A 27,278-nucleotide genomic window follows, 5' to 3' on the forward strand; every position below is an offset into this window, starting at 1 on the left:
GCGAGGGAGCTTAAGATGTTTTGACAGACTCCAACGAGAATTACACTCTAAATGGACCTCTTAAAGGAGTTTGTTTTGAATTATTGTGGTCTTATTTGAATTATATCTTGAATAATCGGTCTATTTTGTCGTCCTTTGTGCTTTAATTATGCATTGTTTCCATTAATACGTGTTGTATTAGGATGTTTTATCATCCATTTTAATGCTACTTTATTTTAGGCTAAAAGCTTATATAAATGTTACCTTAAAAGAAAACATTAATTATATAGACGGAAGTTTTTTTTTCTATCCTGCTACTATATTCGTTTCGTGTTTGTCACATTCTTAATTATTAACAGAAAAGGTAGTCAATATAAATGTATAAACCCAAAAAATAATAATAACTTCTTTTGATGGATCGAGGTGGAAATGAATAAGAGTATCATCTCCTGCGCCCTAAAGTTGCAGTGGTATGTGGTACCATCACTAGAATCTCTGCTATTCAGAGACTAGCTCAGCAATAAACCACGTTGAATAATGCTACAAGGCCCAAGTGTTTAGTAAAACGCCAAAAAAAATTATACATTAACAATTGCTTAAATATTATTTTGGGTTAATGCGGACCGCACAGCTAAGTTTTTCTTCGCAATAATAATTTCACATAAATTATGATTACTAATTTAAACCTTACCTGTATGAATATAGGTGTGCTTTTTCATGTCGGACTTTTGATGAAACCTCTTGCCGCAGTACTGGCATGGGTAAGGTCGAGTGTCAGAGTGGATGAGGAGGTGTGTCGATAGGGTACTTGATCGTTTGAAGGTCTTCCCACATTGCTTGCATTCGAAGACTTTTTCTACGCTGTGGACAGCCCTGAAATTTATTGTTATTTTAGAAGAACTTATTTCAGAAGAACTTATATTTGGTTTAATTTCTTATTGAAGTATAAAAATGTTAAATTGCTCAGCGGCAACGTAACTTCTTTATAACCCAATATGAAGAATTGTACATTTAAAAAAAAATCAAAGCAAATCTTTTTTAGAAAAAAAAATTGAAATAGTAGTAATAAAATTCGGCTAGAATATTAAACTGCTTCTTATTGACGTTATTCACCTGATATACATATAATGAATATTGTAAAATATAACGTTTTTTAACTAATGTTATATTACAATTAATATAAATTGAACTCTCAAATACCAACCTATGTTGGCTAAGACTGATTTCGTGTCCAAATGTCTTACTGCACAGCTCACATGCAAACGGTCGTTTCCCATTATGTGATCTTCGCGCATGAACTTCCAATCCATGTGGTGTACTGAACATCTTTTCACACTTAACACACGAATACACATCTCCAATTGGCAAGGGTCTGGATAAGGGGCTTGGGTTTCCTAGTACTGCGGCGCGAAGTCGCAACAACTCAGGACCAGCTGCTTGAACTGCATGGAGGTACAGATTGCTGTATCCCCCCCATCCAGGGAGGCTAAGACTGCCTGCGTCTCTTAGAAACTCCGCAAAAGGCAGGGGTGGGTATAAAAACGGTCTATGTGGTTGAGTTCTTGGTGCGTCTGGTCTGAGAAGAGCGCTTACGGAAAATGCCTCTGATCGTTTGATAGTTGGGGATGAGTCAGGCGGCCGTCTCGGTGATGATGGAGGGGAATCCACTTCTAGCTCAGGAGACGTTGACCGGACTGATCGAGGGGATGGAGGGGATGGTGCCCAACATGGACTACCACACTGCGATATTGGTGATATATCTTCCGGTCGCGTTTCATTGTTATGCGATTCACTATCTTCTTCATCTGTCCGCTCGCCAACCAGGCGATTTATTCCAAATTTGATTTCATCTGAAATACGAAATTCGAATTGAATAACACGCGATCACATTCATAGCATATGATTAAAATAAACTAGCTTTCGAAAAGATACTTGAAATAAACAAAACTCGTTGTAGAATACTCCATTCAAAAGGGCAATGCTATTGTTTGTTTAAGATCACAAAGGACACCCTAGCGCCAGTGAAAACGCACAGGTGCTACACTTGTCGCTGGATGAAATGAGCCATATCATGTCGTAGCAGCAAATTGACTTTCATCTGCTACCCCTCGCCCAACCCCAGTAATTAACACGTCGGGTTGGAAAGACCCCAATCTTTTTTTACAATTCACTAATCCGCGGGCGCGAGGAGGCAGTTTGGTTCGCTTTGTTTAGTTTCCATTGTGCTCTATATCACTGTAACTGTGACGGATTTTAATCGAACAAATATGTAAGTGTTATTCTAATTTTATTTTGATAAATGAATGTACTTTTAATTATATCAACTATTTGTTAGTCATGAATTATATTCTCGTTTTAAATTATAACGTTTGTAGATAGGGTTCTTAAAAGAAACGTATCTGATGATTTAAACAATTTAAAGAAAAAGTTTCAAGTTAGAGCTAGACACAAATGTAACTAGCTAAAATCATCTATGAATTGTACTATTCTAACTAAAATATTGTAATAAATAATCGAAACATCATCAAGAAACCATCAGCTCAAATTCTCGCTGTCCAAAACAAACATCCATCTCGAGATGAGACAAGTTACACTAATGAAGAGCTACCCCTATATCGGAAACGCAGCAGCTGTTGGCATTCGGTGCGGAACCAATTCGGTGCGATCGGCAAAGTTCGCGAGCCCTCGGTCATTTCACGCCCGGGTCTTTCTGAACAATACTCAACGTTTAGGGTTGCCTCGGTACACTTGTTTGTTTGTCCCCCACGCGACACAGTTTTATTGCCCCATAGTATTTATTACATATTAATGGTTATTTGGGTTCATTGTTCCGCCTCGACAGTATGCTTGAATTCATGGCTTTGCGAAATATAGAATGCAACCCCATACAGGGTAATTTAAAGACTGGCATTATACTCGTATTGTGCTCTTTGTGATAAGATAATTTAGGTTATTTGGACTTTGATTATGGACTGAAATGTAAGTATTATTGAATTTATATCTAAACAGTGAGTATTGATGCAAACAAAAAGGGAATCTCATATATAATTTTATAAGAAAGATTAGATGATATAAAGATCAGACATTGCTTTTTCAAATGGAGCATTATCATTAGTTCCGTCGTATTTGTGGTACTAATGCAATTTTAATTGTAAGGTGCGGTTGGCGTTGCATTCTGATTGCTATTTTTCCAAGAGGTTTTAATGGATTAAAAAAGTGTTTTGTTTATAATATATTTTACTAATAAAGAAACGTAGACTTTTTTTAATTAATTTAAGAAAAGTTTAGAATTCTAATGGTAAAATAATTTGTAATCTGTCCTATAGTTTTGGGCTTATACGTTACATTTATAAATACAAACTTTTCCTCTATGATAAGTACATATATTTTAATAAGCTAATAAGTACAATAGTGGTCAGAAGACACAAAACACAGTTATTTTTTGCTCTTGCTAATTTGTTAACCACAACGAAGTTTGTACTAGTATGAATTTATTTATATATTGAATTTTACCACATCATATATAAACCTAGATCAACAGTATATATTACATTATCTTTTATGTAAAATATATTTTAGTAAACATGAATATTACAAGAAATAAAATATATATATTTCTATTTTATATATAATAATATATATATAAAATATCTTCGGAACCTTGCCTAAAGGGACTCCTTTTAATAATATTTTTTAATAATTAAATTTTAAGGTTAGTTATTAGATATATTTTTATGTATTAGGTGATGTGGTTGGAATAAATGTTATGAAGTGGGAACAATATATATAAAATAGAAATATGATAGTATTTTTGTTAAGCAGTGAAAAATACCAGTAAAACATCGAATTAGGTATGAGATAGACACATAACAATGCTTTATTTAAAATTGATCAGCCCACTACCGAATATATCCAGCTCCGGAAAAGTACTCTGGGCCGAACTACTAGGTTGGTTCCAATAGGTAGGAATGACGTTTGTTACTTAGCAGGTTACAACACTTTCAATACATATAAATTATTATTGAAAACGTTTTTGTCACAAAGGATCATGTTACAATTACGTTTATGTCACATATCACCAAAGAAATGTCAATTAATAAACAATTTGTAGATCATTCATCGCGCAGTTTACAAAAGATATGCTAAGTCACGCTACAGTCGTTTATCAAGATTAGAGGTCGTCATAAAATATTTAATAATGATCCCAATAATATGAGGGTGTAATTACGTTTCAAAAAATTTTTTTATATACAATAAAATTATTGTGTCTTTCATATGCACATTCTCTTTAAATTCCAGTTGTCCTTGACGTCTGCTGTTCCACAGCAGAGTGCTTTTTGAGACACTAGCCACGAAATTGGTCTCAAAACATTTTATGGAACCAATTGATATTACAGGTACATATTCCAAACCGTTATGATTTAGGGCCTTCCAGAGAAAGGCGTACTATCCTAAAAGTCGGTAACGCACTTGAAAATCTCCTGGCGCTGCGTCCATGGGCGGCGGTATATAGGCTCCTGTCCCATAAAAAGGCTATAGATAGGCTATTAAATATCTAAGTTTACAATAATACATAGCTTCAATCCGGTAAAACAGTGTCTTATTTAAATGTGTAAAAACTATGGTAATAAAAGACAATACTATACGTGTTCCAAATTAAAAATAATTAAACAATTTGAAAAATAAACGTTTTTATGTATTAGTATTTATGTCCAGAGTAGTCAAAATATTAGCGTGATTTTAAATTTAGATTCCAAGTAACAAACAATAAATTGAAATATTTAATTATTAAAAATCCTAAAAATTCGATTAAACCGTACAAAATACGTATAAATCAAATGTTATCATTCGTGTTTAATATCTTTTATCAATTGTAATAATGTTTTAAGCCCCACTTATCGGCTGGGATTAACCAAATCTTGGATTGTAAATGTCCAAATTAATCGGCATATGTGTGTGTTATCTGTACACAACACATTATTACATACCAAATAACCGGTACATTCAGACTCATACTTCATTTGGCTTTAAAAACCACGTTGTTAAAAGCGATCCGGAAATATAATATTTTTTTAATACCGCTCAAATCTCCTTTCAATGGTATTGTGGCAAAACATTTTATTGGAGAAAAGAATAATTTTTTTTAATATTTATTGGTCATTCATTAGTTACATTTTAAAGAGCTTACGAATTATCGCGAGTAAAACAGACGATATTGTTTTTAGATTTACAGTCTTTGGTTGACGTAAGCTATTCATAGCAGGAGCTTTGTCATCTAAACCAGATATTAAAAAAAATCTATCTATAAAATCTATATCTCTGAATTACTGCTAAGCGCTATCTAACAACCGTGCCCTCTTTTACTAGAGATTATATAGTCACTCGTGGACTTATTTTATTGCCTGACAAGGTACCCTAAAAATCATAAACTTTATCGTAAGTCATTATATTTCTCATTGTAATCCATCCAGTAGGGATTAATCAAAGTTTTGAAGGTCTGAATGATTATTATGTATCCATTTTATTCGGCTTTTATCTCTAGTGCCATATAACGAATGTTTTTGAAATTCCGAACTAATAAGTATTTTAATGACCACGATTTATCGAATTTAATCAACACTACTGTAAGTCCCACATTACATAAGACGTAATAACTAAAGCTATACATGCAAAATTCGGTACTTTGGGTATTACAGGGAAATCCACATATTCCGAAGTTTATGTGGTCACAGATATCTAAATTAACAGACTTATTCCGATTTTAATTAAAACACTTGGAAGATTTAAACACTACATAAAATATCATGTCAGTTCACATTCACGTTCATGTATGAGGCTGTCATAGGCGTCTATAGAATATACTCTGGATCTACGAGATTTGATATTTATAAATTATGTAATATTTATAAATGTATATATTAACAGCATTCAATGCGCAAAGGCGTTGATGACTTGGAGAGACACAGAAGGCAAAAGATCACCTTTCGCCACCTTTTTGAGACCTTTCGCCAACCAGATGGGCCAATCAGGGGAAAGATTCGTCGTCCTTGAAACTATTCTGTCTTAAGAGCCGCTGAAACAGATAATTCGCACGAGATACAATCCTGCTGACTATGACGTTCAAACATAAGCTGCCGACTGAAGACAGGGAAAGATATATCAGCTAGGAAATTTCAAAATTAATTTAAAAACTGAATTCGTAAAATAATATGTTCTATTTGGTTTTATTGGTATATAGGCATTATTTATTATTACTAAATAACCTATGTTACCTTTAAACATAAATCATATTGAATGTTTTGTATACTTTATTTTCAGTTTTATGATAGGATTATGCATTTCATATGCATTTCGTCACATCCGTCACTTTGTCAATCAGTTTGATAAGGTTATATCTTATGGCGGCGAGATCACATACTTTTGCGTTTCACAGTCCACCCAGCATAGTGTTACACGTCATTGATAACAAAAATAAATCCTTAAATCTTTTGAGAGGGGCTTACTGATATCGATACGATTTGATAGCTAAGAACCTTGGGAATTTAATAGTTCTAAATAATTTATTCAAATTGTTGCAAATATTGTAACCCACTTATTGCTACGTTACTTAGCAATTTGTATTAATTTTATGACTTAACTGTTTTGCAAAAAACCTTGGCTAGAGATTGCACTCGTTATTAGGTTTTTACATTTGTGTCTTTATTTAATTAAAAAAGTATAAAAATCTTCTTGTCTTCATTGCCAACAACTGCTACCCGATTTGAAGAATTCATCAAACGTTTTTAAATTGCCAGAACTCACTTTACTCGTAATAATTAAGACTGTTATACGTAAGTCTTCAGACACCAAACAATAAAATTTAATTAACTGCAATGCTTCGAATATTAATTTCCTTAGGTGCCCGTTTCTTTGCAATAGAGATTATTTTCAAGTTTCAATCTGTAGCTGTTTTCTTTTGTTTTTTTTCGAATAGCTTGTGCGCGTTACTCTTTCTTTTAAAACGGCATTTTTCAAAAAAAATTCTCCTCTGACAGTGTGATAACAAAATGATAGATACTATAACTATACGTCGAAGAACACGATATACCCATTCCATAGTACCATTATCTCGTCGGCGTCTTAAAACGCCCCGATTTCTCTTCCAATGTTTCCACGAATTATTTGCTGAAACAATAGCACGATTCACGTATGCGACATTTACAAGGCTTCATTCACATTCAAGTGTCGGGCGATAACGAACTCTATTTTAATCACACAAGGTTCAAAGTTATTGTGTAAATAAATTCGTCTTGTAAGTGTGATGTTTGTAAACATTGACGAAATGCTAGCGGCATCTTTGAGATTAAATTGAGCTTTGATAATAGTCAGTCAACGTATGCTTAGATTTGTGGTTATGACCCACGTAATGAGGTTTTGTTAATGAGATTGGATTTAACTGGTGTAAGGTAATTAAATACGTAGTTTAGTACGCATTACATAACTACTTTGGAACATATGTATGTTGTAAGGTACATATCTTGAAAGGCATTAAACATAGTGTTGTATTTTATTAACATAACCTTTACACATTTAAAGAAAACATTTTTTTAACGGATTGAAATTATGTATTATAAACGACAAGTTTAATTAACAATTTTCAAGAATACTGGCGCTCCCAACTATGTCCTTCCTTGGAGCCAATCGTACACAATTGGGGATGATGTTGTGGTCTCTGCATCTTTTAAGAAAATTTATCGCGAGGAGACGAGATGCCTTTGTTTGCTAGAATTCCAGTCGTCTAATTTTGTTTACATTTTCTAGTCCGTAATGTTGCACATAGTATTGTCTTTTATTAACATAACTTTTACACATTTAAAAAAGTGTTTTCTTTAAAGGCATTAAACAGTGATTTTAATAGTAAAGTAAACAGAAATTAAAATAATCCTTCATATAAGAACATTGACTTTAGTATTTTAACATAAAATTACGTGACAAATGAAACAATTGAATTTTAAGTAAATAAATATGGATATCGCATGTTTCGCAGTAAGCACGCTCCTCGATCAATCAAAGGGTGTTCTCGATGTCAATATTTGCCCAGTGGTCACGACGGTGCCCTGTTTGTCCTATTATTCACATTTGTTTGACCATGTCTGAATTAGCCCTACGTAAGTTCGCGTGACTTTGCGCTATGACCATTGAATTGAATTGAAACAATAAAACCCAGTTCAAGTGATTCAAACTTTTCTGAATTCAAAATATGTAACTCAATTTTTATATAACATAATACATACAACATAACATACAGGTAACCAAGAACACTAATGAAGAGTGGTTAACAGTAAGAAGTTACGAGAGCCTTTAAATAGAAATATTACATTCAAGGAAGAAATAATGTTTTGTCTTCGCGAATTTAATAAAATTATCGCAAAATATTATTCAGAACTTTTACAGAACATAACAGAAAACGTTGTTAAGCCTATTAGTAATTCGGATTGTTGGGCGCATACGTATTTATAAAATTACTATCTAGTAAAAACTAAAGTTCGTAAGATTGGATGTGTATTGTTTTAATTGTATTTTGTTTTTTTTTGTACAGATAGATTGTCACTTACACTGTATAAAATGCATTTTATACGGTGTGGATATTGGCATTAATAAATAAATAAAATAATCCAAGTACAAAGGATTACTGTAGATCTAACGATTGTAACAAATTGTGTGTAAAACGTCTTAGTGAATTTCGTAGTTTTCTATTTTTATAATAAGCGATGAGTTTAATATAAACACAAAAAAAAGTAGCAAATTCTTACGTAAATGGATCCATTTTGATATGTATCCATGTTTACGTATACTAATAGAAATAGATTATATATATTTTAATATCATTAACATATAAAATATTAGTTATAATAATAGACTTAATTATACCTGAAATCTATTACTTAAAAGCTTATTTCTGAAACTAAACAGAAATTCACCCATCAAAGAACACATTGTTTTGTGTGTGTTTACTTAGCATGTTGTTATTCAGTGACTTGATGACGACATAATGAAATTGACAGGGATTAGTTATCAAATAAATATTCAATATCGCATCTACTGTGAGGACGAGACTCACAAGGGACAGATTTTTATTATTTCTCCGAATGTACAACCATACTTTTCAAACATTGCCTTATCTTGTAACTAATGTTTGCTTACAAGGGTACACATGTCCAATTCGGATTTACAACATGATACAGTGGACGGACAACAGAAAAACTATATTTTTTATTTCAGAAAATTGGATCATTTGATGGTTATTCCTTTATATTACAATTGTCATCTTCATCAATAATAGCTTAGTGATCATTATTTTAATAGTATCAAATATAGCTTAACTGAAAAACGTAAAAATATAAAAACTTTATAGTGAAAGAAGGTATGAAACTTTAGGAATTGTTTATATATGTCGTATACAGAATACCATGTATTTTTCCTGCTTTATGTTGTTTTAAAATGCTGACTGTACCTTATCAGTGATATCGAAATTCGTGTTCGATACATGAATTACAAGTCTCATAACACGTAACGTTTGAACTGATAGGTTGATATGGCTTTGTCGTTGCCGCCGGCAAATCAGAGCCATAAAACAAACGTTAATTTCGCTTAGCGATAACGGTTTCGGCCGATAAGATAGTGTCAGCCCGAAATCTGAAGCCGTGGGATTTGCTTGATGTTATTGGAATTTGTGACGTGATAGGTTTATTAAAAATCGACGGTTCTCGATTAAGGTTGGGATAATTTATTGCGAAATAGTCTTCGCCTAACACGTTTTTTTATATATTTTAAGTACAGCAAACACCAAGGGGCTTAATCTTAGTGCCTGTAAGGTTACACCACAGTTGAAATTTAATGCATAATAAAATATAAATGTACTGAATACAAAAAAATCAAACGAAAAAAATAGTGCGTGCGTATAAAGTACACAATACTAGTAATAATAGTATGTCGCCGCATGCGTCATGTTTTTCGTGCGTGCAGCCGGCTCCGTCAAATTATAAGACGCTGACACGTCAAAAAAATGTGCGTTTACTGCACAAGACGAAAGAGAAGTTATGCGATAGAATTGCCATCTAAAGTTCTAAATTGTTACTACTAAACGACTACTAAGACAAAAACGCTGCACGTGTTCGTGACGTTTCATCCGTAAAAAAATACCTTAATGCGCCTAAAGAAGTTTCAAAATGTATGCACATACATAAAACATCTTAAATTTATGGAGGCAAGCAATCACATCCCAGGCTGAAAATACCTTTTAAAGGTAGCCTTGTAATTATCGAGTGTTATTGTTTTTACATTAGAGCAATTAATAAATTACTAGTAGGTACTCGGAATTTTTAATTATTTCTTGGTTTATTTAATCATGGTGATATCGGTTCAATACACAGCACAATTAACAAGATTGGAAAGCACATGTAGATGTAATACTGTCCTTTATCTATCTATTTATATTTCAAGTAAAAACACCCTTCGAGTTATAAGCCATATAACCATTACCAATGTACCTTACCTCTACTGTTGTACGTGTCCATATTCTGGGGTGGTGGTGTCAATCTACCATCTTGACGTGTGCTGGATGCACCCCACAGTGAATTGCAGATGCCATTCCTTAGAGCCTCACTTGCTGATACACCTGTAAAAGTATTTGTATATTTGACACATTCTATTGTTCTATCTTTAATTTATTTAAACCTACTAAGCTGTTTGCCTCGGATTGAGGGAATAAAACCCAGAACTTTTAGAAGCAGTTTATCTTGATTTTTTGCCACACGCCACTTTTGTACAGTTTATTTTCAAAGGTCTTTAAAGGATTTTATGATGACCTTTTAAGAATTTTATTTACTGATTCAAGGATACATTGCAGTGTCAGTGCCATTTCACGGCCGCGTCATCAAAATCTCAATTGCTTTATCAACGAGTGTCAGGAGTTGATTTGCTCGATTGCCCCTGCGCATGAGGGCTTGACATTTGCTTTCTTTCAACATAAACTTATTCATATTGACAAATCACTTGCGCCCATTATGTATCATTTAGGTTACTGTTTTATATTTTGATTCGAGTTTTTTAATAAAATAAAACCTCAATACAAAGCACATTCGTAATATATAACAAGTATTTTTGTGTATCTGTAAAATATGGGCTCTCTGAGAAAATTAACTCTTTGTATGGGTCCATCAAAATCATTTACTATATCAACCGATGCAATGATTATCGGTGATAATCCAAACGCCTTTTCATTATACGTTTACGTACATAGTTTACGTTTTTGTATCTGTCAGAATTTAATTTTGTTATCTAAATTTAAGCTAAGTACTGATAGGACACTAGGGCACGCCCTGAAGACAGACATATGCCGAAGAACTTCGTGAAATACAATATTTCTAATCAGCAGCTGTTTACCGAATGACAAGAGAGTTGTCATGAAAGATATAATTATATGGAACTATTATCACATAGATATTTTGATAAATACGATACCTAAAATAATTCATGGAGTAACAGAGATTAAGTCGCTTCCCCTGCGAGACTAACCTTGTAATCTGCTTAACTGACAGAACATACAAAAAGTACTAGAAGTCTACCCTCCGCAAAGACAATTAATATGCTTTGTCTTTGCCCTTTAAAACAGTGGACTACACAAAAATGTTTATCGACATTAAAATTACGTGTATAAAAAACACAAATCCTTTTTTTAAATCACTAAGTTGGTTTTTCCACTAATTAATCAAACTTGTAACGCTGTCTCAACAGACATGATTGCATCAAAAGCAAGGTATTACACGCAATTATATGTGATAAAAGTAATTATAAATTTTATCGTAACATATGTAGCAGTGATTACCCAAATGTATGATAAAGTTTTATCTTTTGTAGGAACAGTCATTAAAAAACTAGTACGTTCGATAATAAGGGCGAGGCAAATATGTATGTTACTATTTATAATTATTTTCTCAATTTCATTAAATAAATAGATGCCCCCGCGAACTTCGTTTCTCCTAATTGTGATTTTACTTAGTACGTACCAACATGGAACATTTTGCTGTGGTACGACTATCCGGTTTTCCGGATGAAATCGTTTTAGGATTTACTGTGAATTTTTCTCTAGATCAAAACATACGTTTTTAATTTAAAAAAATAGGGGTTTATTGTAGAGGAGTGAAAATTAAGGCTTGTATATATTATTGCATGTTGTATCATAAAAAAATTGTTGGTTGATGTCGATGATAAATAAACGTTGTCTGATTCGCAGACATAACCGATATGCACACAAAATTTCACGAAAATCGATGGAGCCATTTTAAGCTCTGAAACTTTTGCATTATGCTGCATATAGACACATAAAAATATATGCGCAGCATAATATATTTATGGTACAGGAAGCAATGAGGTTCATCTACAACTAGTGCATACATGCCAGGAACTATACAAGTTTTGCGGTAATCACAATTAAAATACCCTATTATAATTAATTTTAATTAAGAATTTTCTTTCTTCCCTCAGCAATGAAAGTATACAAAAGTTCTTACAAGTATTATTTAGATCAGAAGAGCCTCCTGTCCATTTGCCTCCTAGAACATAATAATAATAATATCACTCTCTCTCGGTTGATAATGCGGTCAGTTGTGAGATCTGGCGCGAATAATTTTTGTATGCAATTTGTATTTAATTGGCGAACATCCACGCGATTTATTCCCTTCGGTGTTGTCACGATGAGCTGACAAAGTATGACCAAAGTACGAAATGATAATAAACAGCTGTAGTTAACACTAAAGTATCTAAGTCATAAACAAATGTTTAGGTAGATTCAGTTATTAATCTGCGTGGACTAATTTATTGACGGCCCCCGTTTATCTACTTTAGTTGAGACTATTATCAACATCTAACCAAATATAATGATAAATCGTGTTGAGTTGACGGTTTCGTAACAGGATAAGAGCCATAAGAGCAAGGACAATCTGTGCTACATCCTAAGGAAGAGAGCGATTCGATGGCGCCCGCTCGTCGCGCGTGGCTAATATGAATATACGCTTTTTCAATTGATTTAACTTTGATTGGTTTTAAAGTGGATTTGTGAGGTCTTAAATGAGTTTATACTTCGTGAGTATGAGTCAAACAGTCACTACAATCGCCATAGCTTAGCATTTTAATGTCTTTTTAACTGTTTATATGCCTGAGAGTGATAGTAATAAAATACTTAAGTTTATAATAAGATATAATTGTGTATTTAAATTTAATTTTTTTTCATATTTAAGTCCATTAACATTTGCCCTATATTTGTATATTGTGTTTATCTCTCCTAGGATATAAGATGCTTGCTCATAAAATAAAAAATACGTTTATTTTGGAACATAAGATCATCAAGGTATCACTTATTCCACGTCATTAAATTTGAACCTGTAGGCATCCCTATTCTACTCTTCATAATCTGGTACATTCTATTCTGTACTATTTTTATGCAGATTAAAATCAAATGCACTACCATCCTATTTCATGTGTATTTAAACAATCTACGTCGAAATTTACACATAAACTTGACGCACGTGTTTGCACGCAAACTGCAACAACTTCATTTATGAAATCATATTGACCTCCATTCTCAATATGAGTCATCTGTCGTAGATAATAGAGCATAATTCATAAATAAAAAAAAGCTGGAAACGAAAGCGGCGCCAGCGCAGTTCAGGAATCAATGACCGGCGTCCGGCGCGGGCGCGGTAATTTGTCGACGACGCCAATTGTAATATTGCTTCCTGTGTTACAGTTACGTCTAAGTCTTGGCTGATAAGCGTATTACCTTTGTAAGCTGGTAATTTTTACTTAGACAGAATTCATCTTTCCTCAAGCCAAGCCTGTACTTTTTGCTCACTCAGGCTTTCTTAATTTTATAAGCGTGGCGATGATCTAAATCGTCATATTTACGCTTCGAGTGTAGTTAGACGCAACAGCAGTTACATTCATTTAACATTTAATTATTTTATACAATTTTGAAATATTAATGGAAAATATTTTACATTATTGAAAATATCCTTAGTGATTCAGGAACTGAACCCAGGTAGGTACACTAGCCAATATAAGAATACTAAAAATACTGATTAGATATATTTTTATTTGATTGAATCAAATTTTTTGTTACCTCACCATCCTATATAGAAAGACAGTACCGAATAAGAATTTATGTGACTAACGAAAAAGTAATACTGCGCACGTCAGATGTTATAAACAGATAAAAGTTATTGGAATATCGACCTAACCTTCGATCGATCTTAGTGGATTTGTAAGATTAATGCCGTCAAAGCGATCAACATAGATATGTCAAATGCATAAGAAGCCTTGCGAAAATTCTATTTTTACCGGCGAGAGAGATCTTAAATAATGGCTTATTATCTCATAACATTAGTTTATCCAAATCAAATCGCTACTACGATAATGTAGTAGTTTAATTAAAATGCGAATTCTTTGTGGGATTGCGATTGTAAGGAAGCTGCAAGGATCTGTCCTCATAAATCCTATTCTATCCTTTTATCAAAAATATCCTTTGAGCAAATAAAAAATAAAATAAAAATTATAAGCTAAATTTATTGCACAAAGCAATAAAATGCTATAAGAATAAGAATGAAAATGCCATGAGTGATGTAACAGTGAACAAAATAATATTTACAAAGTCTAATCGTATTATAGAAAAGAGATTTTTTAATAATTTTATCAGATGTATGTGATAGCCAATGTTTTTTTCTAATAATTGCTACAAGGATTACAATTATCTACATTCATTAAATGTTTTTATCAATTTTCCGTTATCACCTCAAATTTAATACTTAATGTTTTTTTTCAATAATGACTGTACACACATACGAATACTCATCCTCTAACCACAATAGCTCAGAGGTATTCTTAGACTGTCCTTATAATTTATAAATACATAATATATAATGACAAAAATAATTTGTAAATAATTTTGAATAAAAATATAAATTTCCAAATCGCTTTTCGCTTGTGTTTGTTACACCATTTGCCAAGGTCAAATTTCGTATTCACAAAATAAATTAAATTTAAAACAAAACTAATTATTTATATTAACCGCATTAGTTCTAGAATAGTTTAATTAAATGGATAACTCGAACAAAATATTTTTTAATATAAATAATTAGAATAATTAACGCGATTATGATATTCTAGTGGATCTACCTAGGACCTACACAAGCACATAATTACTATATTTAAAAACAGTATGTATTATATCAAACAATTTCTTAAAAAAATCCTGTTTTTATGTTCTTCCTGTTTACATAATACGTATAAAGATTTAGTAGTTACAGTATTCTTAACTTACACAGTAAGTAATAATAATATATAAAAGTTAATAAATAGAAAATGAAACCCAATTTAAAAAGTTTGGTCGCTGTGGTAGAATACACCGGAAGGCGGAGGCAGCATTTTCTCGCTGTATTACGATTCTTATTCTTAACTTTACTTGGTAGTTATACCTTTTCACTACAGTATTTCTAATAGTCTACAAAATCTGAAACCTAAAGTCCAGTCCAATCCAAAACAAGAATAATGACATTCGATTAAGTAGTTCCTGAGTTTCGTGCGTTAAAAACAAACTCTTCAGCTTTATAAAATAACTTATGACAACGTACAATAAATTTCTAGTTATCTATTGAATTATTTTTCATATTATTTTGCGGTTTACTATAGAAACTAAACGAGGGTTATAAATAGTGGCGGCGCCGATCGGCGCCCTGCTGGTTTAGCGATCCCACTGGCTATCATTCAATTATTGCTCACTTTATTGCAATTAGTATCACGATGTAGCGAGGTGGAGTGTTTACATTTCATATTACTTAGAGTTTTTACCTACACCCATCTAGCATTTAGCAGATTCAAATGGTTTCTCGACCACTCAAAATAAACTGAGTCCTATAAAATTGTTTTTCCATCTGTAATGTTGATTGAATCGAAAATGATTATGGTTCGAATCAGTTATAATCTTACAAGACTATATTGTCAAAACTCGAAGAATTATTGTTTACAATTAAATTTTCCTTGTTTAAATATGTCATTAAAAATAGTGTCTTAATAAGACGCGTGGAAGTAGAGATAAAGCATATTTTGTGTTAAATTTCTGTACTTTACGTCGGCTAACCTAATTAATTGGGTATTCGGAATATTTTAAGTATTATTTTAGTTTTATCTAACACGTGGTGGTAATGAGATTTATCCTCCCAATTTGACCACATGCGGTCATCCGCGAATCAAAATAAGCTGTTGAATTTTTTATTTGATTAAATACTTTGTAAGAAAATTTTTTGCCTTATTTAATGCATGGTTAGAAAGTCGGTTTATATGATTATAGTATTGATTGTTAAACTAAGACTAGATTACATTAGGTAATTTAATCTCAAATCAAATGCAAGCTTGATTTTACTTTTACAAAACATATTTTTTTCAACAAATGCTCAAACAATATAAGAATATACCTAACAATACAATATTTTGAGTCATGAAGTGGTTGTAATCTCGGCGCGTAACTTCGGATTAATAAGTATTATTAGGATTATATTAATTCATTATTCAGCGAAAAGAGAGTCGAAGAAAAGAGCGAACCAATACTTTAAGGACCGGCAACGCACTTGCGAGCCTTCTGGCAATGTGAGTGTCCGTGTGGTGCCGGTATCACTTAACTCCTCCCCGTTAAAATATATAATAATAATTCGAATAATATTATTTACTATTAAAATAAAACTGAACTGAACTAAAAAACTATCGCAAGCACTGCTGGGCCCTAAAAAATACTCGTCGGTAACAATTTCTGATAGAATCTACTTATTCTTTTTCTAATACGTATTTTTTATATTAACTTAACATCACTATAATTGAATTTCTATGGCTATGTATGGCTGTAATCTGCGCAGTGTCATGTTACACTGTCTGGGTGGTCAGCCGCTGATCAGTGGAGCTTTATTGGCCACAATCGACCCACTCACCCACAATCTAAACTTCAACGGAAGCAGATCACTTATTGCATTCAATATATATTGATTTTATACTATGTTACAGTTTTATGCTAGACTTTTTACAAGAAATTGGAAGGTTTTACTAAAAATACTGTTTTGTATTACATATTTTCAGATGTTTTGGACCATGTTTAATTTTTTTAAAGCATATTTTTGTTCCAATCTTAAAAATCGTAAGTATGATAATCAGGTTTCATTTTTAAATATCTGTTTACAGGTTACATTGGTTAGGCAATGTATAAATTTTGATGTTTTAATGAGGTAACAGTATTATTTCACCATTTAACAATTGATGGGAAGTCGTAGGTTCTAACCTCGGCTGTGCATCAAGGGGCTTTAACTCTTAGTACGAATTTAGCACTTGCTCCTCTGATGAATGAAAACATTGTAAGGAAACCAGCCGTAGACCCAAAACACACAAAAAACTCACAAAAGTTAACTTACGATTTTATCAATTCTCGTAATGCAACCTAAATTCTGTATTGTTACTTATAAATACATTTTTTAAATGTGTGAGTTCGATATGAGCTCACTGTATCGATATTTTAAAAGCTCTCATTCATATTATAACAATTGCCAACTTATCTCTTCCAAGAATTTCATATAAAGACACGTACAAACATTTCTAATTACTAGCTCATTATACATACGGGTCAAAATCGCCCGAGCACCGTTATCTTGGTGACATGCAGTCTACATAATTCTGAATACTTCTTTATTTAATACAAAAGTCTTTGTGGAATTCTAGGGTTCAGGCCGGGTCACCTCTTCCTGATGTGAATTATATCAAACATAACAATGTTTTTAATTAATATCGCGTAATCTTTTCTGTGAACGCTAATAGAGGAAGTTGACGATTCTGTCTAATTAGCAATACGTCTCGGATAGCAACGGTCTCTATGACCAATTTTGATAATATAATCAATATTGTGTTTTGAGTTTTTCGTCAATTTGGTCAATATTTCATATACTTTTTATTATGTTCGTTATTACGTATGTTGTGGTAAAAGCCGTGGATTGTACATGTTACATAGCTAATTAAAGGCAAAATGCGTACACACAAAGAAAATGTAAGAACAACATTGGAAATAATGTATTGATAAATCTAGGGGATATAAGAGAAGAAATGTTTTGTCATAATCAAAAAAGAAATAACAAAATGCATCATATGCTATAAAATATATGTATATGTTAATCACATTCAACCGAAGTAATGTTTTTATCTAAGTTAAAACCTTATTTTAAATAATTATATAATTACATAATTTAAATGTTTTCTTAACATTCTATATACGTTATATTGTTTTAATAAAATGAAACAATAAATAGTATCTTCTTATTTAATATAATATATTATAGAAACTAGGCGTTGCATAACCAGCAGGTATTTGATACATATATTATATATAATATTGTCAAATGCATTGATAATATTAATGCCGTTGTAAAAATTTAAGAAATCTCTTATATTAGTGATTCACCAAAAGAATGATTTTGTGAGCGAAACCAGAGTCTAGCCCACGTCTAATAAACTCCTATCTAGGCCGATTCCCACGGAATCACGCCGCCCACGCATGATTACTCACATTGTTTGTCATCTGCTACTTTAATTGATCTAACATCTAGTTTAATTAAATCGTAGTTCATTCATAGATGCTGTGTGAACGCTTTGGAAGAATTGGGATAAGGTCACGTAACGATTTTGGTTGTGTTGAGACTGACTCAGACTGTTTTTGGCTTGATAAGGACGTCCCGATTGGAGTACACAAATATATCTTAATAATATTGAACTTTTAATGCTTTGATACGACACATATGAGTCTAAGTAACGTGCAAATTATTCAGAGTTTCACTGGGAATTGAATCCGAGATTTGACTGACGTCTTCTAAACTACTACGAGTTTCATTACTCTTACAATATAATCGACATTAACTTGGAACTTGAGATCCAACTGTTGTGTTGTAAGTTGTTGGTGTTCCGGTGAATGCTGAGGTGTTGATATTATTTATCTTTTACATCCGCCGCAATGGCAAGAGCATCTCTGGTAGTTAGTGAAGACGCAACCTAATTAGGCGCAGTAGATGATTGTCGTGCGAACAGCGGAACGGGTTAAGAGGTGTTAATTGTGCGAGATTGAATGTTTTCACAGGGCAGAATCTCAATTGAACGCAATTGAGTATTTTTACTAAGCCATCATGGTATTGTGGTTTAGTTGTCGAAGGTACGAGAGAAGAACTTCTCGATTTAAAGTGTATCAAGGACCAAACATACAAACCGGTATAGTAGAAATATCCTTAAAGAAATTTTATAGGATCGATTTCTAAATATATAAATTAAAACAGTTTTATCCTAATTTAGTTTAACAATAATTTAAAGATATGTTTTCATAATGTTCCTTGCTGTCACTTTCGGCTGTATTCCTAACAGCCTATTGGTCTTCTTGCCTTTGAAGGAAAACAATAATATGTACTAGCTATTAATACTTATTTTTTAATTATCTATTAATTTGGAGGTATTTTTAAATTATATATACATAGATTACATCAAAATTTCCCTAAAATTCGCAATATAAATTTACTAAAGAAAATATGTATTTCTAAGCTATAAGTACCTACAAAATCGATTTTATAGATCTGAAAAACACGTAACAATTTTTAATCAAAACAATAAAAAATTTTCGCTGGATTATTCATGATATATTTATATATATAGATAATTAAATGTATAATAAATGATCATAATGCTGTTATATCATTGTTTATATACTAAATAGCCTTGACCATCAAATACCAGAAATATAAGCCGAATAATAAAATCTCCCTGTAACCAAATCCCGTGGGAGACTCGGGATTGAGGGCAAAGTCGTTACTAATCTATGTTTTGTCTTTAAATATTACGTTTTATGACTACGTTTTAATTAACACGTCTTAATGTGATCAACATATGATTGGTATAAGAAATTAAATATATACAAGTAGTAAAGTAAGTTCCTAGTTCTTAAAAGGCAACGCACTCGCGATCCTTCTAGCATTGAGTGTCCATGGTGTTATCACTTAAGATCAGGTGAGCCTCCTGCCCGTCTATCTCCTGTTCTATAAAAATAGTATTCTCTTTACCATGGTCGAGTAGTGATCATGGTCAGACGCGGAGTACGTGCGTTTGAATCCCGTCCGTGCACTTAAGGTTTTCATTGCAATTAATATTCATATAATGTGAAGGATAACATAGAGAACCATGAATGTTTTGCAAGTACTAAACCTTCTTGCTTATAAATAAACATTACCAAAACAGACATAAATTGCGTATGATCGGCCTTTCAAAAAATAATGTCAATGTCGATGACTTGAAAATGACGTTATTATTAGGTCCTGAGAAGTATTTGCACTGTTTTCATAACAGCACATAAATGCAAATCGATCAAGTACCTAAATCACTAGGACATCCAATGATGTCCATCAGTCAAGCCCCTGATTGGTCAGAGGCAGCCGACGTCTGATCTAGCCGCTCATTTCTCAACCCAATTTGAACAGGAAGATTCTAATAGGGTTAAGATTTAAGATCGCGGGTCATACTAGTCATTGCGGAATGAGTCATAAATTTAAGCTTCGAGCTTCGCCATGCATAGAACAAAATAAGACTACCTTTATATTATGTATGTCACGAACGTATTATACTTACGAAATCCCCAATCTTATTCTAATAGCACCACAACTCTTGAGATGTTGGCATTATTTTAAATAATATTATATAAAAGTAAGTATCGCGTAGAAGTATGTTTTTATTTATTTTAATACGTTAAATATCGTATCACTTGTTTTTAAATAGATTTGCATTATTTATTATTTGATAGTGAATCTTTAATTAATAGAATACTCTCTCGAATAGTCTCTTTTAAGATATACCTACACGTGAATCTTCATTCCAACGACGCAAGATACTATCAGCGCGTCAATTAAGAGAATCGCCCTACTGAACTATCTATACTACACTGAACACACACATATTCTAATTAAAATTTCATACGGATTGGAAGAACCTTTTCAATGGCATTTAAAATGTGCCATAAATCCCTTGATTTACATCCCACACTTAGATAATTACGACGCGAGAAAAGATTCCAGGGCTCATTACATTAATGGCCCGCACGTGGCCAAATCCCTTCACAGAAGCCGATTTAGCCAAATTATTTATTAATGGGACCTTTGAACGCTGTCCGCAAGTTCATTTTCAAACGGATTTTTGGTTAGCTTTCACAAGACATGCATGTTACCTTGTTCTTTACCATTAAATTAATATTATTATAATTGATTATATGTTTCCTATATTCCATTATAATTGAGGTCTCTAAAATGTATTTAGATTTTAAATTATAGCGATACATATGTTATTGTTAATACTGGTGAACTATAATGAATTTTATCTAATCATTTTTAATTCTCACTATAGTTTTACATTATTTCTTTCAATTTCAACTTTTAGTAAATTTTAATCCCCTGTTGCTTTATTTTAGCCCTAGTTTACACTCCACAAACAGTTTCAATCACCCTAAATCTTCTTAAAAGGCCACCTTAGCCTGAACCACAAAGAAGTTTTTGTAGAAGAAAAATCATTAGCCTTAGGAAAAGGTTTTATTCGTTAATTACACAATTCTTAACTTATGAAGTAGGTATCAACATTACTCTCCGCAATTGGCAGTTAACGTAATGTACTTCGTATAGTAATTAATTAAAAAGGATTTAATATCAACAAATGATAGCCATTTACGCGAAGATTGAGCTGTGAGAAGCGGATGTAGGATGTTGCCAAGGCCGTGCGATTTTAATGTCGTCGTTTTGTCGCGGAACAACATGTGCGCGCAACATTATAGCAGATACAGCCGGACTGAAAGCTGTATATCTATTATATATTTATTAGACATTATTCTGTAAGAAATCACGGTTTTTACGCCTTATGTACCTTCTTACCTTATACCTACCTTATACCTTCCTTAAGTACCTCAACTAGCTACGGTAATAAAGGCACTTTAAAATCACCTTATTCGGTTTTTTCTGACACTTTCATATTATAAGTCTAAATAATCAATAGCACATATTATTATAATAGTCTATATTATTTTAATTATTATTAGGTATTCCATATTACACTCATTATATATAACTAACGGTGTAACTCAGCTACGTAAGTAAATGCTTGACATATATAAAAATAAAATAAATCAGTGGCGCTAAAAACTCTTCAAATCTTGGCCTCAGATTTTTGAATGTTTCATGATCATTTTAAAATCTAATAGACAAGCAGGTGATCAGCCTCCAGTGCCTGACACACGTCGTCGACTTTTTTGGTCTAAGACATGTCGGTTTCCTCAAAATGTTTTCCTTCACCGTTCGAGCAAATGTTAAATGCGCATATAGAATGAAAGTCCATTGATGCACAGCCGGGGATCGAACCTACGAGCTCAGGGATGAGAGTCGCACGCTGAAGCCACTAGGCTATCACTGCTCTGCTTTTATGAAGTATGTTTCGCCTTTAACACTGTTTAGTTCAACAAATCAAGGAAAAGTGGAAGGAAATAAAATGTCTGGTAGTGATAGAAATAACAGATTTCAAAGCACTTTTAGGATAAAACTAAATCATCGTGGAATTGGAGACGCGTGCGCGGTAATTCATTTAGGGGTGCCGCGCGCAGAGCTGAATGTGAACAAATTGGATTTCCATTCCTGATGATGGATGACGACAGGCAAATCAGAGGTCAATACATTATTAGGTAAAATACTCTGTACAGAAAAATTGGCCTAAATGTTTCAACCACTCATCATCATGTGCATGAAACATTGGTTCGTTGACGGAAAATCGTGTGTGTCAGACACAGAACGTTGATAACCTACTTAACTATTAGATCACAGAACAAAAATCTGAGGCTCAGACCTAAAGACCTAAAATGACCCTATCATTGTATAAAATATACTATTACTGCTATTTGGAAACCATGAAAGGCATCGAGCCTCAGAGGATAAGACGCCGTTTAGGAATACATTGTATTATACATTCACTATATATATTACAATAAAACTTCTTTGTCGGCGTTGGCAAAAAATAACGTCACATTTTTCGGTTACGCCCTACGCGTCACATTTTTCGGTCACGCGTCAAATTGTATCCTAAATTGCAGGACGCAGACTCAAGTTGTCAAACTGTGTTGTGCGTAAACTAAAATTATTATTAAATAAGATTTGTGGAAACGAATGTCTTAAAGATAAAGATATGTTTAAATATTAATTGTAAAAAGTATTTTTTTTTGTGAAATTACAGGCACTAGATGCTTAGGCATGAAGGCTATGAAGACCGTCACTGTTTGCTCAGATATTTATACATAAAGGGTTCACTGCACTAAAAAATAATTTGAAAGCAACTACTCTCTATGTATGTTATGTGAAAAAAGTGTAAATACAAAAGTTTTAGATCTTTTTATTACCTACACCTTTGCCATTTGACTTTTTTCGATAAGACTTTTAGTTTTGCCGGAAATCGAGAAAAACTGTTGTTTACCCTTCCTCCCTCACCCCCATCCCTTTCCCGACCTCAGATCGCTCGTAAGTTATTTTTCCATTCATTTTTAAAATATTCCCCTCCTTTTCTAATGGGTTTCATCCTCCTATATTTTTTTTTGGTTTTAAAAATTATCGACCCTGGTCTACTATGTAAGCAATCCCATTAAAAATCAATGTATACAGTGGCACAACGAGAAATAACGTACAAACTCAATAAACCGGTGTTCGATCAGCCAAATCCGATTATGAACGGGATCAGATGTCTCGTACAGAAATTATTAGCAATCCCCGATTACACTCTTATATAATATTAATTGTATCTGATTTCATTATTGCATTTTGTATTCAATGGACATGAGGATTTCTATTAATATACAATTATACAATCGTGCAAAACATTGAACGAATTATGAAACTATTGATTTGAAACCTCCTAATAAATGTAAATATTTTTTTAAAGAAACTTCTTTAAAAAACCAACATTACTTATATTATACAATGGCAGATTATTTATCAATTTCAATTATGTATTATGAAACTTTCCCGCAGTCACTGTGTTATTTACGATCTTATCAATTAAGGGTATAATTATTATATATTTGATCAAAATAAAATATTCTTTAGCGGAACAATTTGTTCTTAAGTACACTTGTATTGTTTTTTTTAATACGAAACTTTACGCACGCTATGCTATTAAAAATAATATTGGTCACGGCTAGAATTGATAATATCTACATAAAATTTCATATTATATGCAAATTTCATTTAATCTAAAAAGTTTCTTCTTCTCAATCCATTATTAAGATATTAGTATCAATACAGATACTTTTTCAGTCTACACAAAGATATAGTTGTTTTCTTTCTCAGTAGGGTATGAAAGGAGTAATAAAGCTATGAAATAATTATTTAATTCCTTCAATTTGTTGGTATTTTATTCGTTAGATTCCACAAACTGTTACATATGTTGAACAATAGAAATCAATTGATATTGAGGGGTAATACGGATCACCGTTTCACTAGAGGGTTGCTTGCATCATTAATCTTGAAAACATTTTAGCTATTACAAAATATTTATATTGATAATCATAAATTTATGTGCCATGGCCCAGTATTTTTAGTTAATATCCTCTTGATTTTTAAAAAAGATAAAAAGAAGGCAACGTCGTAATGCTTTCACAAATTGACCAAAAATTTCAGAGGTTCAGAGATAAAAATATTATTGCACTTCGTATAATTTTCATTATTTTTTCTACATTATAGTCTTAAAAGGTAAGGTATTGTACAATTAAAATATAAGTTCTTAAAAACCTTTAATCCTACTGTGGACGTTAGCTAATAAAGTACAGACAGTAAAAATGTATAATACAATAAAATTTAATTAAATATCGAAATAAATAAATAAGGATGACCGGAATATCTTATCATCGTAGGTGTCTTTTAAATTTTGCGGTTTGACTTCGTGGTGGTAGTTAAAGCAGCCATGTTCTGGAACTAATCGACAGGTTCGTTCTTCATTTCATAACAATCATCATAACTATACGCTTTAAGTCCACGTAAAATCTTTTGTCATACAAAACAAGAAGCTTAGCCGTAGCGAACTTCAATTAAAGTTGATTACATGTTCAAAGTCTTCAGAGGCGCGATAAAAAAGCAACACCCTCTCATCGGGGAAATTGAAAATTAAAATTTCACCATTTTCCTTTGAACACACCGTACTTTGACCAATCAGAATGGCATTCTTTTTGACATTTTTTCACTATTCGAAGATAATTTGGGAACTAAAGGTTTTTGAGTATCAATGAAAAGTTAAGTTTTAGTTTTTATTTCAGTCAAAATATCGCTTACATTATTTTATCTGTAGTTTATAAGTTTATTAATTAGGCACCTTTACCTATGATTAAAAAATATATATTAGTTTGGTCTTAATAAAAAATGTTTATAGTACGTCTATAGATAAATTACTTAGGTATAATCTTTAACTCTAACTAACAACTAACTTTAACTCAGACAAAAAATCCGTTTTTGATTATTTAATTTTCGAAGCTTTATTTCTATATTCAATCGACCCTCATAGACTTTATTCGAATATTGCTGTTATATACGTACAAGGAAATTCAACATGGGCACCGTCTTCATTTTCAGCGCTGAACAATTTTATAAAGCGAAATAAATAATAACATAATTTATTATAGTGTATATTAATCGTGTATGGACGTGGTTCTCGTAAATAAAACAAAATAGATCTAGAATTACAAAGTTTAAGTTGTATGTAGCCGCACATACCGCTTCCTGACCGCAGAACTGCGCTGATTTTCAGCAGAGCTTTTGCAACTTCCTTATTGGTTGTTGTTCAAACCGACAACCGTTTAAAAGCCTCAATAATACAATATATAGAATATTCCTTTTTTAAGAAATTAACAATTGTACCTAGTTTATTTATGGATGAAGAATTTAGTAAGAAAAGTGGTACAGCTTCCCGATATGTAGATTTAGATGTTTTATTCATACTTTAAACTTAAATAGATTAAAATAGTCTACAAGAAGGGGATACACGACAAAAAACTACTTAATACTAAAAGGTACCCATATATAAAAGATTTTGTTTGTTAGTACGTTAAAGCGGATAAAATCGAGCTAAGTTTTGCTTTAAGGCCTGAAAAAGACCGTTTTAATTTATAAAAACGGACTTTTAGTATGCCTTATCAATTAGGCACTTAGGTAGTTAGTATTAGGATATAATAAAATATACTGTCATATGTCAAATGAATCATATCGTGAAAACCACATTTAAAATTTGGGTGAACAGAATTATTCGTTTGTAAATCATCCCTATTTACTTCTTCGAGATAAAAGCTTACCTTTCGGGGTGACAACTCTGAAAGCGCTGTTCGAGATTGGCTTCGGCGATTCATCCCTTAGCGGCGATCCGTTTCGCACCATAGAAAAGTCCAAAGGCATCGGTATCATAGCACTTACTTCCATATTAAACGTCAAAACATAACCGACACAATGTTACTAACGTACGTGCGACGCGCGCGGACCGCGAGTATGTATTAAAGTTCCCTTACAATGCTGAGTAGAGTCAAGTCTATCATGTTAATAAGGTCGAAAATGTATACTTTTTGTATGGGGTTTTGGACCTTATCAGCCGTTGTTGGGCGTGGTAGATTAGGCCCCGCCCCGCTCCCCGCCGCCATACGCGTGACAATCACTTTGTATAGGTAACACAATAATATGATTCCTGATAGATTTTATTGTTCCAACGATGCGCGAGAAATTTTCATATGTCTTGTATTAGGTTTTTTGTTGATTATGGAAGGGATTATACTATATCGGTGACGCGATGATACATAATACCATTTTTATGATTGCGATATGAATACGCTTATGTAATTGATTATTTTATATGGAATACATATTTATATTTTAAGTCATGTGATTTTAATAATTTCTCAAAGTTTTATTGATAGTTCAATAATCACTTTAAAGTAAATAACACAAATAGTATAAGATTAATGAATTTAAAACAAATTACTAGATAAAAACCATTATGCACTGACTTAGAAAATAGGAGTTTATATAATGTATCGTAACGTATCTAAATTCTAAATAGCTTATTCTTTATTTATGTGGCGTGTAAAAATCGTAGAAAATTGATCTAGGAATTAAATTTTTCGCTTTCTACGACCCTAGTACCTACTAGTTATT

At 32.4% G+C, this 27,278-nt stretch overlaps 1 protein-coding gene across 1 annotated transcript in view; it reads right to left on the reverse strand.

Annotated features, from left to right (window-relative positions):
* Window positions 1-26,631, reverse strand: part of LOC110991278 (zinc finger protein Gfi-1b) — a 46,591-nt gene extending 19,960 nt beyond the window's left edge. The window contains exons 1-4 of the mRNA XM_045629832.1: window positions 26,429-26,631; window positions 10,514-10,636; window positions 1,184-1,829; window positions 671-852 (exon numbers count right to left, since the gene is read on the reverse strand). Coding sequence (XP_045485788.1) covers window positions 671-852; window positions 1,184-1,829; window positions 10,514-10,636; window positions 26,429-26,552 — 1,075 coding nt within the window. The 5' untranslated portion in view covers window positions 26,553-26,631. The remainder of the gene's footprint in view (window positions 1-670; window positions 853-1,183; window positions 1,830-10,513; window positions 10,637-26,428) is intronic.
* Between the last annotated feature and the right edge of the window lie 647 nt (window positions 26,632-27,278).

This window comes from Pieris rapae, chromosome 10 (assembly GCF_905147795.1).
Source record: "Pieris rapae chromosome 10, ilPieRapa1.1, whole genome shotgun sequence".
Classification (NCBI taxonomy): Eukaryota; Metazoa; Arthropoda; class Insecta; order Lepidoptera; family Pieridae; genus Pieris; species Pieris rapae.